At 46.0% G+C, this 17,213-nt stretch overlaps 1 protein-coding gene across 2 annotated transcripts in view; it reads right to left on the reverse strand.

Annotated features, from left to right (window-relative positions):
* Nucleotides 1–17,213, reverse strand: part of pkaap (A-kinase anchoring protein pkaap) — a 68,402-nt gene that overhangs the window by 8,767 nt on the left and 42,422 nt on the right. For both annotated transcript variants that reach the window (XM_050172749.3, XM_050172748.3), the window contains exons 10-12: nt 9,389–9,602; nt 7,862–7,938; nt 486–538 (exon numbers count right to left, since the gene is read on the reverse strand). In XM_050172749.3, coding sequence (XP_050028706.1) covers nt 486–538; nt 7,862–7,938; nt 9,389–9,602 — 344 coding nt within the window. The remainder of the gene's footprint in view (nt 1–485; nt 539–7,861; nt 7,939–9,388; nt 9,603–17,213) is intronic.

Consider the following 17,213-nt stretch of genomic DNA (forward strand, 5'->3'; position numbering starts at 1 on the left):
AGATGTTTTTTTTCTCCACAGTTTTCACACGTGTGAGAGCAAATACTTTGCGGCTTCAGTTACACTAAGTGCAATTTTCAGAGATGATGACAATGGAACCCCCAATTATTGACCTTATGTATAAAGGCAAGTCAGCGATGACCAACTCTAATTGTAACTAACACAAAATTTGAGGCATAATGATAGTTATTTCAGGCCTGAATCCATTAGCAGTGCCAGACAACAAAAATGCATGATAATAAATGATAAGCTCTTTGAGGAACTAAATTACAGAATACTAAATTTTTACTAAATTTTGTGAAAGTGCTGCAATTGCCGAGTTGAAATCTGCCAGTGCAGAAGGCACATCCATTTACTAGCTATCACCAGATCAGCATTAATTACAAGATATCCTTTCATGAACTTGGGGTGAAATCCACTAGCATTCTTTATACATCACTTTGCGTGCCACCAAAACATGCCCAAAAGATTGTGTGTCCACTTACCTTGTCTGCTTCCCAGTTGACTAGCTTTCTGAATGCTTTGGTGAGGTTAGAACCTAGACCAGAAAGAAGAAAACTTGAGAGACTGCTTAACATTGATAATACTGGCCCATGCCATTTTGGAGCAGCTTTTACAGTGGGCAATGCATGTGAAAGCAGTAAGTGGTCACTGATTTATAAAATCAATCCAAACACTAAAAATGACCCTTCCTCCCCTTCATTGCAGTCCTTTCTGTGAACTGCAATGAAGCGGTGGTATCCTACGATGTGCTTAAAAAGCATGGAAGCATTTGGATGTGCTACATGCAGAATGTAAAAACATTTTAAGAACCTTCAGCAAGACCTGACCAATAGAGCAAGGCCTGACCAGCGGCGAAAGTTAACTCTTTGGTGCTAAGTCGACCAAAATCTTAGTAGTGGCCGTGCGTCATTCTTACTCAGTGAAATGGCAATGCCAAGAAAACTGGGGGATATGCGATAAATTGAATAGCAGAAAAATTGTTCACGGCTGCCTTGTCTATGCCAATGTGCGTGTTATGCTAGAGAAATCGAATGAGACACCATACAGTGTCCCAAACTTTAGTCACCGTTTTATAGTGGTCATACAGAAGAGGAGTGCAGCGTCTGGCACGGTGCCAGCGTGGTTGCCCGCTGCCGCCTGAAATGCAAGGCTGTCTCGTTGCCTAAGCAACCTGCATGTGTTGCGGTGTGGAAGTATTGAATATGGACAACAGCCCATGGAAGAAAGAGCAGTACAATCCAGTCTTAATTGGAGAGGCTTGACTCGGTCCACAACAGAGCTAATGCAGCTGCTGGTGCATACCACGCCACTTTCGATGGCGCGGTAAAATGGCCCTTGAGGATTTTAGTTCTGTTTTTTGAAAGTTCGAGCAACCCTGTTGGTGCAGAATGGGCACAGATTTCTCATATTGTGCTGATATGTGGCGATCTGTAGCAGGGTTCGCCTCTCGGCACAGTTTGGCACAATTGGCACAGCATCACTGTGCTTCCCCCATCGAGTGTTCTACATTTTCAACGTGAACAGAGAAAATGCAATTGAATAACAGCTGTGATGAGTGACAAGTTTGAGCTGGGCACAAGTTCGCTAATCAAGTTATAACAGCAGACGTCTGCTAATTCAATTTCGGTTAACTAAACTTTTCGGTAAGTTCATCCTCGCTGGTGTCTATACATTTCTCTGGGCCAAAACTTTCATTATTTCGAACCTGAAAGTGGACCTTGCCAGATTTTTCGAACTTGGCTGCTCACATTCACACCCCTGGACTTCATTCATGAGCACAAGGACTGCAGAGCCTCTTTAAGCAGCACATAGGGGACAATTAATGAATCAGACACATTATCGCCTGCCAAAAACGCTGACTTACAGCGTGCCTTCAGCAGATTTCAATGTGTGAACGGCAGCTCACAATGCATGATCACCATATTTGCTCGATTCTAACGCATGCCTTCTATTTTCCGATTTGGCTGAAAATGGCCCGCAAGTTATAATCACACACAAAACCAAGTTAACAAGACACTGTTAAGCCAGCAGCATCGTTATTGTCATCACAATATGGCAGTAGACCAAGTTTTTTGCCTAGGATGGCAACGACAATGTGGCACTCTCAGACTGATTTTAAGAGCTCCTTAAAGAGATATGTTATTTTAAATGATAAGGTGACAATGTTGCATCAGCTGTTTTTTCAGTTTTGCTGAGAACTGCATGGATTGTAGGCATTGCAAAGCGGTTAGTCTAGGTGTGGGCAACCATTTTGTTTGTGACTAATGGGGTGATTTGAGAAGTGCAGAAGATAAAAAAAAAACTAAATTACGGGCTTTTACATCCCAAGACCACTTCTTGATTATGAGGCACGCTGAAGTGGGGGACTTGGGAAATTCGCACCACCTGGGGTTCTTTAACGTGCACCTAAATCTAAGCACATGGGCATTTTAACATTTCACCCCCATTGAAATGTGGCCGCTGTGGTTGGGATTCGATCCCGCAATTTCGTACTTAGCAGCCCAACACCATAGCCACAACATCAAATGCAATGCATTGCAAGGGAGGCAGCCATGTTCTAGTCTATAGACAGTGTAAAACGTCAGACTGACCAACAATAGATTAAGTGAAAAATAAATTTCCATTCTGTTAAGGTAAACACAACAGCGTTCATCTTATTTCTGACTGTCAGAATCAAAGGGATCTTACATGTTTCTTGTGCCCACGTGTTGTAGAACTGTTCGTGTCACATTTGGGTGAACATTGTTTTCTACAATGAACCTATAATACCTAGGTGCCTATTATATTCGGGCTGCAAAAGAAGTGGGTAAATATTGTTATGTGTGAAAAGAAGCAGACAAGAAAGTCTATTCACACGGTATTTACACTGGAGCCAGACTGCACAGCAGACACTTGCTCAGGCCAAAAGTCCAGATACTTCGTCTTTCTCGCGGCATCTCATCTCCTGAGCATCTGTCGAGGGTATTGTAATGCTACCCCCCCCACGCCTTAGCAGCAAGCGCACGGTCCCAGTGCTGCCAAATATCTAAGGCGCATGGAGAATTGTAAGGCCCGAGTCTGGCTATGTGGACGATGTCACTGGTTGTCACAGCGGAGGATGTAGTTGGTGTGGCTAGAACGATTTCATAGGTGACATTGGTCACTTGGCGGTGCATACATTATGGACCTCTGTAACAAGAGAGGAGTTTTTTACAAAGGCCAACTTACCAGGCATACCAGAGGTAAAAACGGGGAAAAGCCAGCAGTTTCGTGATGGCAAGAGTTGTAAACAAAGGTAACTTAAGGTAGAGCAACGTCCCAGTGATGGTGGTCGGCTGAAACGTATTTCAATAACATGTCTGTAAGGGTTCAGTTCAAATGCTCAGTGAGGCCGTTTGTTTGTGGATGGTAAGAGGTGGCAATTTTATGCTGTACAGAGCAGACCTGCATGATGTCATCAATGACTTTGGAAAAAAAAATATGGCCACAGTCTGTGAGCATCTGCCATGGAGCACCATGCATCAAAATGATATCATGGACGAGGAAGTACGCAACAGCAGTTGTGCACCTGGTCGGAAGAGTGCATGTTATGTATGGCGTAGTGGGTCGCATAGTCAGCAGCAAAGGCAATCCACCTGTTTCGTGATGGAGATACCGGAAAGGGGCAGAGAAGGTGCAAGGTGACGCGACGGAAGGGCTTGGCTGGGATGTCAAGTGGCTGCAGGCAACCAGCGGAAAGCTGGGATGGCTTCTTGCATCGTTAGATTAGGTCACAAGCGGCAACGTAATGTCGTACGGAACGGGCAAGGCCCGGCCAGAAAAAACAGCGGTGTACTTGGTCATAGGTTCGAGATACATTGAGGTGTTACACTGCTGGTGCATTGTGAAGCTCTTCTAGAACAGTTGAGTGGAGGTGTTTAGGTATTACAAGTAGGAAAGGAGAGCCCTCCGGATGAAGATTACGACAGTACAGAGTACCGTCAAGGGGACAAAGAGGTGTAGAGTAGCATCGGCCGGAGAATGCTCAAAATGGTTGTTGAGTGCTTTGATATAGGCGCCGCGACGTTGCTTGTCAGCAGTATGAATGAGCGGTGATACTGAGAAAACGCAAGCAGCACTGTCAGTATTTAAGGGGTCAGAGTCGTCAACAGGCTAACGTGACAAGCTGTCAGCGTCTTGGTGCAGGTGGCCAGGCCCGACTTGTAAACCATGGAACATGAAAACTCTTGGAGCTTCAAAGCCAATCGACTAAGCCAGCCTGTAGGATTCTTTAGGGATGAGATCCAGCAGAGAGCATGATGACCAGCGACTACAGAGAAAGGTCACCTGTACACATACGGAACGGAACTTCGCAACCACCCAGACAACAGCAAGGCATTCCTTTTCCATAATTAAAAGTTGCGCTCCGACGGTGATAGGAGGTGGCTTGCATAAGCAATAACACGATCCTGGCCATGCTGATGTTGGGCTAGGACATCACCTACGCCATGACCGCTGGCATATGTTGTGGGGATGCGCGACTCTCGCGCGTCCCCTGATGTTTTTCCCGCATAGCGCATCCCCTGATATGCTGTTTTCCCGCACGGCTCGCGTGGCCTGGCGGTCGGAGCGCGGTGCGAGAGAAACAAGCGCGGTGCGAGAGATGGCGCGACTGTCGCGCTGCTGCGGGGTTACTTGGGCGCCGGAAGGGAAGGCGCTTGGCCTCTTTGGGTTCGGGAAGCGAGCGCGACGGACGTGCCGCGCCGACCATGCTTCTGCGAGACCGTCTCGCGTGGCCGCCTTGGACACCGTTGGCGTGACTGTACATGCGAACGACCAGGCGTTGGGATCCAGCATGGGGCGAACATATTCGCTCGCAATGCGGTCACGGTAAGTCGGACTTCTAGATTTGTCGCGCGCCCATCGGCATGTTTTGGGGATAGCAACTCGGCTAGCAGGCATTGATCTATGAAAGGTGCAATAAATGCCCTTGTGATTGTTTGCACTACTGTGTTGTCGTTCCTTTGTCCCAAGAGTACGGAGGAGAACCCCGTATCTCCCACAATGTATGTAATTCTGTAGGGGCATCAGGGTTGAAGTGGACGAGGATGGCTGGCGAGGTGATAAGAGTGACGAGAGCAGAGAAAGTGGCATCTTCGGAAGTACCTTATAAGAATTGCATGCCTTTTTTTCAAAAGATTAGTGAGGGGTCAAGCAACTGCCGCAAAATCTTGAATAAAAACGTCTGCAGCTGTCTTCGGAACTGGAAAGTCTCAGACAGTGAAGTTTTGTCAGAATCAGGCTGTACTCTGGAAGCATCGATGAGATGGCCCAGGACAGTAATTTGGTAGTGGCTAAAATGACATTTTGACAAGTTGAAGTGCAGCTTCACCTTTCGAAAATCATCAAGTAGAGTCGCTAGATGCTGAAGGTGAGTACTGAACATTGGTGACAAGACGAAGTCATCAAGGTAAATGAAGCAGGCATATTGCTATGTTTTCTTTGTGTCATTTTTTAAATTTGACCTACCGGATCATTCAATCACTGAAACACTTTTTTATTAAAGTGGGGAAAGGTATTTGAAGTAATAATAGGCTATTTCAGAAATACATTGCTGCAAAAAGTACTTCAATGCGTACATCAGAAGTGGAGTTATTGGCAATCAAACATGGCCTCCACTGTGCTCCCGTTCCTTCCACAATGCCTTGCACGGCGACCGCTACGGCGCAGTGGGGTATGCCTACAACGCTCCGCCTTCTAAATGTCACCGTGGTGCGCAGTTCAAATTTCATTTTGGATGTTAACGTAGGCACCACGACTTCTGCTTTTGGTGCTTGCGACGTGCTAAACATAAGCCAAATGTGGTTGTCCTCAGCGAGCCGTAGTGCGCTTAGCCAGTGGACTTGCGGCGGCACCCCGCGGTGGCTACGGTATCTGTGCCATGTAGCCGACCGCAGCTTGATGCCAACTATTGGCCAATAGCAGCCGAAATGAAATAAAAAAAAAACTGATGAAATAAAGCGTCCAGAAGAGAGTGAGGACAGGGCTTTCTGTTGAAAAGAGAGCATTTGACAGAAAGGTGACTTCGCTCCATGCACCGCGTATGACAGCAACGTATGCTACCCACGGACTATGTTATTTTCACCAAGCCAGAGGAGTGGTTCAAGGCCACTTAAAATCAGAAAAATTTAAGGCCATTCCCTCATGTGAAGGTGGATGACCAGCGGAGCTGTAAACATCATGGTAAGAAATCTTCGAAATCACCAATATGTCGTTTTAAAAGCATGGTCAGTCATACACATGACAACTTGAGCGAGACATATTGTCCACGAAGTCTCGGCTGAACTGCGCATCCGCACCACTGAAGTATGAGCCTTCTGAGCGTGGTACCTCTGTCGTTGTGCCGCATTAATTGCTTCTCAATCTGGGTGGCTTTCCGCTGGAGTCCGCCGCTTACGGGCAGCGCCTTCGGCATGCTCCTCGCTGGTTCATGCTGCCGCCGCTCTCGCTCATGCTCATGTGTGCGGTCCCGAAGTTGGGCCCCGTGAGCAGCTTGTTCTTCCGTAGTATGCACTGCACGCCGCCTCCCCATACCAGCGCACACAACATACTAAATGCCTATTCGGTTCTTTGCACAAGTACGGAAATGCAGCAGGTGGCCTATTAGCAACTACTTGTCACATCAAATGATCGATGAGCGCTACGGCCATTAGCGCTCCCTCGGCGCAGCCAAACCGAACAACTGGGTAAGTCAGGAGCTGGCATAGCTGTGAAAACTGCATCACATTCCCGGTTCGCGACATCTCGAACGTTACCAATCACCACTGAATAGTTCTCGAACCAGCCTATCGCACACCGCACAACTGAATCCGAAATGTCTGTCCAGAAATCCCTCTGAAATTTCGCATACGCACCCTTGTGTGCATCTCATCCAATTTACTGGTGTGGTTTATAGTAAGGTTCGTTACAGTGCGACACAACACATGGACAAAAGAAGGTATAAAACGATGACACAGCGCTGGTGTGGTACCTGCATTGCTACACCGTATTCCCTGCTTTGCGGCACCCGTGTACCTGTCGATCCCGCCATTTGCAGGCAGCCTCTCGCCAACTGTTTCTTAGCTTTCCTCTTGCTACGCCAGGTATCAGCACATGCCTTACTGGTTTGCTTTGCCTCCTCACAGAGAGCGTGGGAGTTTTGAGGCATGGACATTGAAAAATATATGGGAACGTAGACATATACACCTCCTCTGTAAAACCAAGATACTGCCATAAAGTTCTCTGTACAGTTTGGCCTTAGTTACTTGATACAAGTTTCAGTGTATAGTTCTGCAAGAACCACTCTTAGAAAAAACTGTGTGAAACATCTGAACAGTTGCTGCATTTGCCTACCTAAACAATCCTGAAACCCTCGAAGTCCCATGTTATATGCATAAGTGATGTTTTATGACACTTACACAGCAACAATCGCACATGAACACAGCCACTTATGCTCCTGAACAATGCCTAGTTTCCACATGATGCAAAATATTGAATCTGTCATTGATGCTGCACATTTTATACCAGTAACTATTTTGGACAAATATGCACCACCACAATCGTAGAGCACGACTGTCAAAGGTTCATACGCAATGTGATGACAATGTAAGCTCCACTCTATGAGCAGCAGTATAACCTGCCTGGCATGACACAATCATGGAACCAAAGCACAACTGCTAAATGCATGTGCTCATATTGCTTGCAGAGCACCTCATGACTCAAATTATCAGCCACAGTGACATTTCATTCAATCACACAAAGCCCACATTCATGTGCTGCTGGGCAGCTCAGCCAGAACTGTAGTTAGCTTATATTCCCTATTTTGCTCAGACCAGAACAAGCAAATCCAAGTTGAACAAACCTGTCTTTTTGTCTGGCTCTGGCTCGAACTCCGTTGTGAGCTTGCCCAAGTGGTTGACGTGTGCCATCTGGAGCTTTCTGCAAACATCCAAGGCCAGGGATTGATCAGACAAGCAGCTTGATTGACTGACGGTGTTTACCATAGTGAAGCAGGGTCTATGAGAGCAGCCTCAATGGACCAATTTTAACCCCCTGAGTTTATTTAAAGTATATACAAAGTATGTTACCCAATAACTTCTTGCATGGCCCATGTGGCTGGGAATCAAACCCAGGACCATGTGCTCAACTGCACAAGCCCATAGCCATGGAGCCACCGACATGTAGTAATGAACTAATTTGAAATCTTGATACTGAATCAAGTGTTTAACTGCTGCTTCGCACTATCAGTGTACATTCAAGTGCAAACAGGAAAATGCCCGTTACACAGGACTGTTTAAGTGTGGTGTGTAGTTACTGTCCAGCTGGCTTCTGAACACAGCGTAGACCTAGAGATACCTGAATCACTTTTATATCATTAACTGTTCAGAAGGTAAAAATGATACCAATTTGACCTCGGCCTATTCTAGGAGCCACCAATGCTACACAACGCTCATGTTAATTCTGTTCCTCTGTGCTTTCAGTTTTAGACCTGGCCACGCAAGTATTAGCCTATGAAGCAACATTATAAAGTGCACTGCGATGGCAACAAGGATACCATAGAAGAGTGCAGACACCAAAGCAAAATTCCAACAATGGAAAGGAAGCCGTACTTGCACCATCACCCTAGTGAGTCAGAACACACAAACACATGGTGAAGAACTTCAGGCGTGCATGTGGGAGCACTTCAAAAAGTGCTGTCATTAGTGTTTAACCAATTCATGTACAGAAACTTGAATTCTCAAATAAAAAAAAAACAATTGTGTGCTAATATGTACAGTGCCTAGTATGACAATGTAGCACTTGTATATGGCACTTCTATGTGCTTGGCTAAACTGGCCCCCACCCACAATAATGGCATGTTTACTTATTTATTTGTTTATCTTTACATAGCCCTTTAGCAAGGCTATAACAGCAGTGAGTACATGGTAGAAATGAACAGTGTCAAAGCAAGTAAACATGGCAAAAAAAAAAGCAGTTTTAGGGAGAAACAAACAAATACAAGTAAGCAAAGAAACAGTATAGTAAATACGAATGCACAAGAAAGTAATGTAATATTATAAAAGAAAATGTAATATAAAGTAATGTAATCAAGGTACACAAAAAGATCATCTATCCATTTAAAAATTTTGTTTGGGTAATGACAGGATATGGTCAGGCATTCAATGACATAGTTCTATGGTTCGGGGGAAAAAATCTTCAGAAAGGAGACAGCAGCCGGAAGTAGACAGGGACATGAAAGAGCATTCCCCTGCTATTCGAACAAGCTGAGCAACTTGCATTGCTTCTGCAAAGCATGCAGTGAGCTGGCGTGCCAAGACCAACCGGTTGGCAGTGTTGACAAGCAAGTGGTCGCGGTGATAAGAGTGGGGAGAGAGACCGTCCTCCTCACCCAGCCAGACTGCGCTTCCAGAGGGCGTCCGGGTTGAACTGGCCCGAGTCTATCTTCATGTCGCTGCCCTCGATATGGCGCAATATGCGGCGGGTGCTCGGGGTGCCCGGCAGCCACTTGCCACTGCCATCCACGGCCAGCAGCGTGTTGGTCGTGGGCGCCGCGGACGGCTGGGAGGCCAGTGATGACAGGTCGCTGCTGCTGCTGTCACTGCCTGTGTTTATTTTACATCCATGCGCGGCGGTTATTTCACTTGGTTAAGCACTCCAAAGACAACAAACACTCGAGTATGGTGCTGGAATGATGGGTGTGCCAATTACTGCCGTAACAAATCCTGCAGCCTACCTAAGCGTTTGCTTTCCCCCAAAAAAAGCTTCAATTGCAACTGCAGAATGGTTGTTCATGTTTCTACTTTCTTGTGCACTTCGTTGTTTGTGCAAGTGTATGCTAGACTCAGATCGTTGCCTTAACTAGCTCAAGTTCCTCATGGCCTACATTCACTGGGTTCATTTGTACATCACTTCCATCATAAAATCACTGTTTTTCCATGCTTACTTATTTGCCGAGCACATTAGGACGCCCCTTCAGCCCCACCATATGTAGTTAAGCAGTGCTGGTCATAATCTGCACCTATCCATGATAAGAGCTCTGCCAAGTTTCGTACCAAACATTGCATTGCTAAGGACGATGGTTTATAAAGAAGTATGATCACTAAACAGCCAAATCCACGAAGTCAGCACAAATAGTAGTACATTTTTATACGAAATTTTGATGCGGTAATTGTCTGCTTGAATATAGCTGTCACCAGGAGGAATAGCTTGCAGTAACTGCAAGCTATTCCACCTCATGGCAGCTATAGACTATTTAAGGGAAGCTTTTAGGTGCTGCCAACTTGGGCTGTTAACGCTGCTGTTGTCTGTCTTTAACGACGAAGTGTGCACTACTACAGTCGATTCGCAAGCATGAAAATAGTTGTATAAATGCGTTGAGCGTTTCACGACCATGTTGCATCACTTTATGTCTGGTGAAACATGGAAACAGTCCAAGATGGTGGCGCCCATGAAGCATATATAAAGTCGTCTATAATTGCAATAGACGATACTGGTACCGATTCTGATTAGAACAATATTCATCAGTGGTAGATAAAGGGGTAAAGAACCGGGTCCAATGGGTGTCCCATCTGTACGTAAAGTGTCTGTCCAGGATAGAGCGAATTGACAATAAGTACAGTACACCTGCATTGATATGTTCCTTTTTCTTATGTTCACATGCACTAGTCTTAAGTCACATGTATTAGTGTTCCATTTATTAGGCTTTTTTCCTGGTTGTTACGTACATTGAATAAAAGTGACAGAGCACCACCGAGGCGTGGTTGTTCTTCAGTGGCATTTACGTTGACCGCAACGTGTTGCCAATGAAAACGATCACCTAGCACCTGATGTGTGACGCAGGAGGATTACCATTACTGTGTCGAGATCGGCACCAATCCTGATCTCAACATGGCTCACGACATTGAAAGTGAGGTAGACGTTGACAAAGGCACCAGTGATAGCCCCAAATCCGCCCGTGGATGCTGTCGTGACCTTAGATACCTGGTGCATCTAGGTACTTGCATGAACACAGCTGCGAGTGCTTGAAGAGACGCTCCCATTATCGAACATTTGGCGCATCTGCCAGATGAAAATCACAATTGGTGTGAGTCATGTCACTGACAGCTCCAAAAAGTGCTTCAATGTTCAACCTAACTTTCAGGTACCTATATGATAAGCTTTATTTAATGGATTTTCACTAGTTTGTCATCTTTCTCTTCCCTTTCAAATGAAGTTTCGTGTTAGAGTAACTTGCTTCATCTGTAGTGCTGATGCAAGCATTACCAAATGTTATATTTTACAAGATCATGTGTTTTCGTCCTGTGTCCTCCATATGAACCATAGCAATAGCGTTTTCCTGCATACAGTCAGCTTGCTTCTAGCTGCAGCTTTTCACATTAAACGATGGAACTTGTCAATGTCAGTGACATAGTGTGTAGTGTAAAACCCTATTGATTCAACCATCGTTAATGCAGAAAATGGGATAATTAGGATGCATCCTCTGGTCCTGGGAGGCGTATGCATTACTTACTGGAATCAAACTCGTGTTAATTCATATGTAGTTGGCAGCACAACGGTCAATTCAGACTACTCTGCAAGTGTGTAGCAATGCAAATGTGTGACGCAAGAACAAAACAAAATAAAAACAGTGCTAGCGTGCAACTGAAACGAAGAGGCGGAGTACCCACTGTCATAGTCATCAGTGGAAATCGTGTGTGAACGACAGGAATGCCGGAATGTTTCATGCCTATTTGTACCTTCATTCTAGTGTTTACTGGCACATGTAAGAATGCACTGGTCATGCATCTTCTTAAGCGCGTAGTTGCAGTCCATGATTGTGTAAATAGCGACCGCAGTTTCGTCCGCAGTGATTCTGGCAAAGAATAGCTTTGTTTTGACTTGGTGCACGCATCGGCCGCACCATCCGCACAGAGGTTGTGGAAAACGGCAGTTCCAATTCGACTCGGAACGCAGGGCGGCCGCGTGCCTTCAGAATTGCATGATCGCCGTCCATCATCACGATGATGGCTGCCGCAGTTCCGGATGCCGAAGTCTTCTGGCTCGATTTTTCGAACATGACCCTTGTGCACGAGGATGTTGAAAATGGTGGTCGCCAACTATGTTTGCGCCATTCACTTTGTCCCTCATACTCTTAATGGCAACTAGTGGTGTGATTTTGTAGTTTCCCGAGAGCCGTATGGCCACTGCAAATAGACTGCATCAACTTGGCATGAAATCGTAATCTCGTTTGCCGACACCTGGCGAAGCAGAGCTGATTAGGCCTAACTGTTAAGGCAGGCATGGCAGTGGGCGGCAAATTGTAGTGGGAAGTTTGCCGCTCATTAGTGATCAGGCCTGAGATCATATGCATGGGATAGACTGATAAGCGGCAAGCGTGCCAAGCATTTAAGTTTGTCTGCACACTTCCTCAATGAAAGGGGTGTAGACGGAGAGCACCGAGCTGGAATGGTACTCTCGGACGATCACACTCGGAGATGCTATAACTTCCACATATTTCATGCGACTCGGCACCAGACGTATTGCTGTGAACGACGAACAGCGTTTCTGCCACTTTGCCAAGGTTGCTACCTGCACTAGGAGGCAAACGGCATCAGCTGTATGCTTCAATGTGTCCAGTGCTGAGTCCACGAAATTGCGAAGAAGCGTTAGTATCTCCTAAAGTGATCGCGCAAGTATATCACCCCTTAATTTCGGCAATATGGCTGAAACTGTTGCGTCGCACAGTGAAGGTCACACTTTGCACCATCGCCTGCATTGCGAAGGGCGAACCCGAAGCGCTCTTGCGGCCTGGACTATCGTGAACTTCAAGTAGACCGAAGGGACTGCATTTAGTGAATTTGGCAAATCACACCGGCGCACCCCAGGGTGTCGTTTCATCCAAACATCATTGCCTTAGGGTGTCCTGGCGCGCATCAGTGCTATTTGTTGAATTTGCCATTTGCGGAAGTATGTAAACATATATTCTGTGCTGTTGGGTTGTAAAAAAGTATTGAATTTGCACGTTTTCATGAAAATGTCTGAATAACAGTACTTTTAAACTACACTGATTCCAGAGATGAAACTGTTTCATTCTTTGAAAGTAAAGAGGCATTTTTCTTTCTTAGATTTGTCAGCATGTGGCATTGTGTCAAGGTTTTATGCGAATTCCACTATTCAAACCACAGCTGCCGACCGATAAATCGGGCATGGATAATCCGGACATGCTCGGTAATTCGGACAGCTTCTCGGCACTGCCAATGGCCCCATAGACTTAATGTGTAAAACGACCAATATTTCGGACAGCCGCCAACTCTACATTCGATCATCCAGACTCCGTCCATGGCTATGCCGTACGTCAACTCTGCTGCCATTACCTCCTCTGGCAACCTCAACGAGACATCAAGCATGGCTTCAGAGATTACACACTAGATGGTAATCTCTGAGGCCTTGCCTTGATCGCCCCTCTATGCCTCAGAGATTTAACTGCAACTGCCTATCTTGGAGGCTTTGCCTGAATTGTGAGGTTGCATGAACATCGCGATTATCACATCTTTTTCCGGCACGCACATGCATGGCCTCCTATCGCCATTCTGTTTGTTGAGTTTGCCCTGCGCACAGCGTTCTGCTGGCTCCAACAAGTCTTTCTCGTGAAGTTATAGATAGGCTGCGTCAAATGGCACCAAATTGCAGTCACGACTCCAAACGAGTCTCGAGTTGCAGTCCGAATGAGCCGGACTCCGCAACTGAAGAGGTTGAACTGAACTGCTGCCAACGACAATGAGCTCAAATGCGGACAGACCTGCTGGGCAGCGGTGTGCCGATTCCTGCTGTCGATAGCTTCGAAGACTTCGTGGACGTTGACAGTGCGGTTTCGTCGGGTGCTGAACTGAACGATGACGAAATAACTGAGCAAGTTCTCCAATCATCAAACAGCGATTCTCACTTGGATGATGGTGTGCTGTGTGCTCCGGAGTCTTCCACATGCGTATCTGACTGAAACCTTTGCAGTGCTTGCATTGACGTACAGTGAAACTAAAAACTGGCAGAAATACAGGCGAACTTGGTTGCACGTAAGCGGAAGTGCATGCAGCAATGCATCAACCACTTGTTCCGTGCACAGGGGCCTTAAAACCAAATAAAATGGTCTTTTCTTTTTTGGATACATTTGGTTTTTTTGGACATTCGATAGTTCAGATTTATTTACATTCCCCGTGGAGTCCGAATTATCGGTCATCGACTGTATTTGCTTTGTGTATTTAGGAGTTATTACTATTTGCTTTGACTTTGGTTTAAACCAAAAAAATTATGTTCTCACAAGCCTATCATAAAGCTTTTCTGAGCCAATTAACTATTTTCATACAGAAGACAAGCTCAGTACTTGAAGGGTTTACTTGCAGAAAATACGGAAGACAAGCCAAGCACATCCAAAGGTGCTTTGTCTTATGACAGAGTCCTGGAGATGGCTCTGGCTCGCCCATTGTACTGCGTTTGTAGAAAACAGTGCCATACGGTGCACAAAGACCAGCAAACAAAGGTTCTTTGAGCGGAGGTTTTTTGTTGTGCTGGCTACGCTCAACTTGAAAACGGAAGCCCCCATGGGAAATGCCAGTAATTCAGCGCTAGGTGTACCAGAACAAAAATACCAGCCAAGAATAAGGATTGTATGTGGTAGGACACCTAAGGGTATCGTTAATCTACTAATAAATCAAGGCTTCAGTAAACACCTACACCTCACAATACTCTAATTTTCTTTCTATCATAACGTGCCTAACTGCTGCCCGATTTCCGTACATTATGGATTGCCAAATATGGATAGTTTTCTTCTTGCGCTAGCACTTGCCACACACACACATACACAGGTAGAAACACGGTACAGTCGAACACACTTATGTGTAACAATAATCAATTGCCAAGAAAATGCCATTGTTATAATCGATAATCGCTTTAACTGGCTGCAGGGAAAAGGCAGAGGGGAAAACATTTCAAATGGTTTAATTAGACAGAAAGAAGTACAGTTGAACCCACTTATAGCATTACCAGTTTTCACAATGGTCAGATGTAACAATGAGAAGCTGCCCCACCGTGAATTTTTGTGTGTGCGCTATGATAAAATAAACCTTTCACTACAATGTTCTCATGCCGTGTTATTTGCTACGACAATTAAATCTGGCTACAGGGTCCCTGCCCCAAAAAAGAAAGGAACACAAATTCCAGCAACAAAACAAAACAGCATGTGCCACCGCATTTGCCAGTGTGCTGCACACCTTTGCCACACCTGCCCCTGTGCTGCATGCCCCGCACAGCACGTGTTTGTCACATAGCCTCATGCATCACCAGGCATGGAGGAAGGAAAAAATATAGGAGGGAGCATTATGTCAAGCAGCCAATCTTGGCAAGCAAACGCTTCATGAAGCCACAGTGGTGGCCCACCACGTTAACCTCTTGCGTTGAGATCACGGAGCAAGAATCGAGATTTGCTGAGATGTTTGGTTTCCAGTAGCTATGCCAGTAGTTTTTATTCGGTGCGTGCTTGTTCAGTTGCCATGCTGTGGCTCTGCCTGCAGAACGGGAACACTAAAATCAACCCGCAATTTGACGTGCGATCACGTGTTGGGCCACCACTCGTCCAGCAGATTGCGGCTTCAATCACATTGCGGTATGCTCCCTCCACTTGTTACCTTCCTCCGTGATCATAGGCCTCGCGTGCGGCACTACCGTCAACCTTCCACCCCTTCGATACATGAGTTAACTGTGCCGATGTCGGAGGGGTGGAAGGGAGACAGCACAAGGGTGGCAGGCCTGCAGCACAAAGGCGAGTGTGACAAAGTGCCCAGGATTTTTTCTCTTCTTTAAGGATTTTGCGTTTTTGCCTTCAGGCGTGCACATCCAGTAGGCCTATTTAACCCTTTCGCTGTCGGACCTTTCTGGCCTTGACGCACCCCCAGTGTCGGCTTGGTTTCAGGGAACGAGTATAACAGGGAATGAACATAGCAATTTATTTTTGATTATGATTGGTATACAAATAACATAGTCGATTCAATGTGCACATTTCAGTGTTCTGCAGCTGTTGTTAGTAAACATCATCATCATCATCAGCCTGACTAACATCCATTCAACATCTGAATCTGACGATGCGGAACTCATCTCTTCCTCGCATGAGACGCTGTCCGAGTCCAAATCCGAGCTTGGCTCGTATTCTGAATCGGAAGAGCCACCGCTCCAATGAGCAGACGAAGGTCCCGCGCGCCTCAGCTATCCGAAAGTAACCGCGCGCAAGAAGGATGCGCTTTCAGTCGCCAGCACAGCGGAGAGAAATGGGACGTTGTGTGATCAAGAAGACAGAGGGAGATGGAAAAAGGCTAAAACAAAGTTCGAAGGGCTTTACGTTTACTTCTGCAAGTCGGAAGCGACAGTGCGGCGAGAGAGGGAAAGCAGCAATCGAGTCACTCTTTTCGGAGAGGCAACGGCGCGTGCGCCTGAACTTGACGTGCCGTAGCAAACATACCAACAGAAGAAAAATAAAAACCTTCAAACCAGCGGAGATGGCAGAACAACCCTTGAACCCATTACTACACGCGCGCGACGCATGATCCAGCGAACGCGGAGCCACCGCGCCACTCAGCGAAGAGAAAGGGGGGAGTGGCAGTCGCACCGTACTCTTCAATACATGTACTAACACAGGTCGGGACGAAAATACGAACTTATAGAAAGAGTCAACAGATGGTGTGGCCAGTTTAGGAACGCCAGCTTTGCGGTCAGGCGCGAAATTTTGAATGCACGATAGAGAACGTACCAGTACGTCAGTGACACTGTGGGGGGGGAAGCGCAATGACGTACCGGTACGTCCGTGACAGCGAAAGGGTTAATTGTTATAACCGCTAACGCAGTGTGGAGGCGTTGTAGTAAGCAGTCCATTTCACCACAGAACACACATAGTGCATCAGTTGCTCATTGTTATATCTGATATATCGTTAAAACCGATGTCATTATCAGTGAGCGCAATTGTATTCTTAGTGTATATTGTAGACTTCGATAAAAAATCATTTTCTTCAGGTATTTTTATGCCATATGCTTAAACGGTTGCCCTCCCGAGACCACAGTCATATCTCATACCCAACTCACCTTTTATGAACCATTTTTATGCACAGGTAAAAATGCATAGCAGCACTTCTATATAAGTGTTGTGACAAAGTGATGATGCATCAGGATTGTTCAGATAAAAACCTATTTTGTTC

This window comes from Dermacentor andersoni, chromosome 3, assembly GCF_023375885.2.
Source record: "Dermacentor andersoni chromosome 3, qqDerAnde1_hic_scaffold, whole genome shotgun sequence".
NCBI lineage: Eukaryota > Metazoa > Arthropoda > Arachnida > Ixodida > Ixodidae > Dermacentor > Dermacentor andersoni.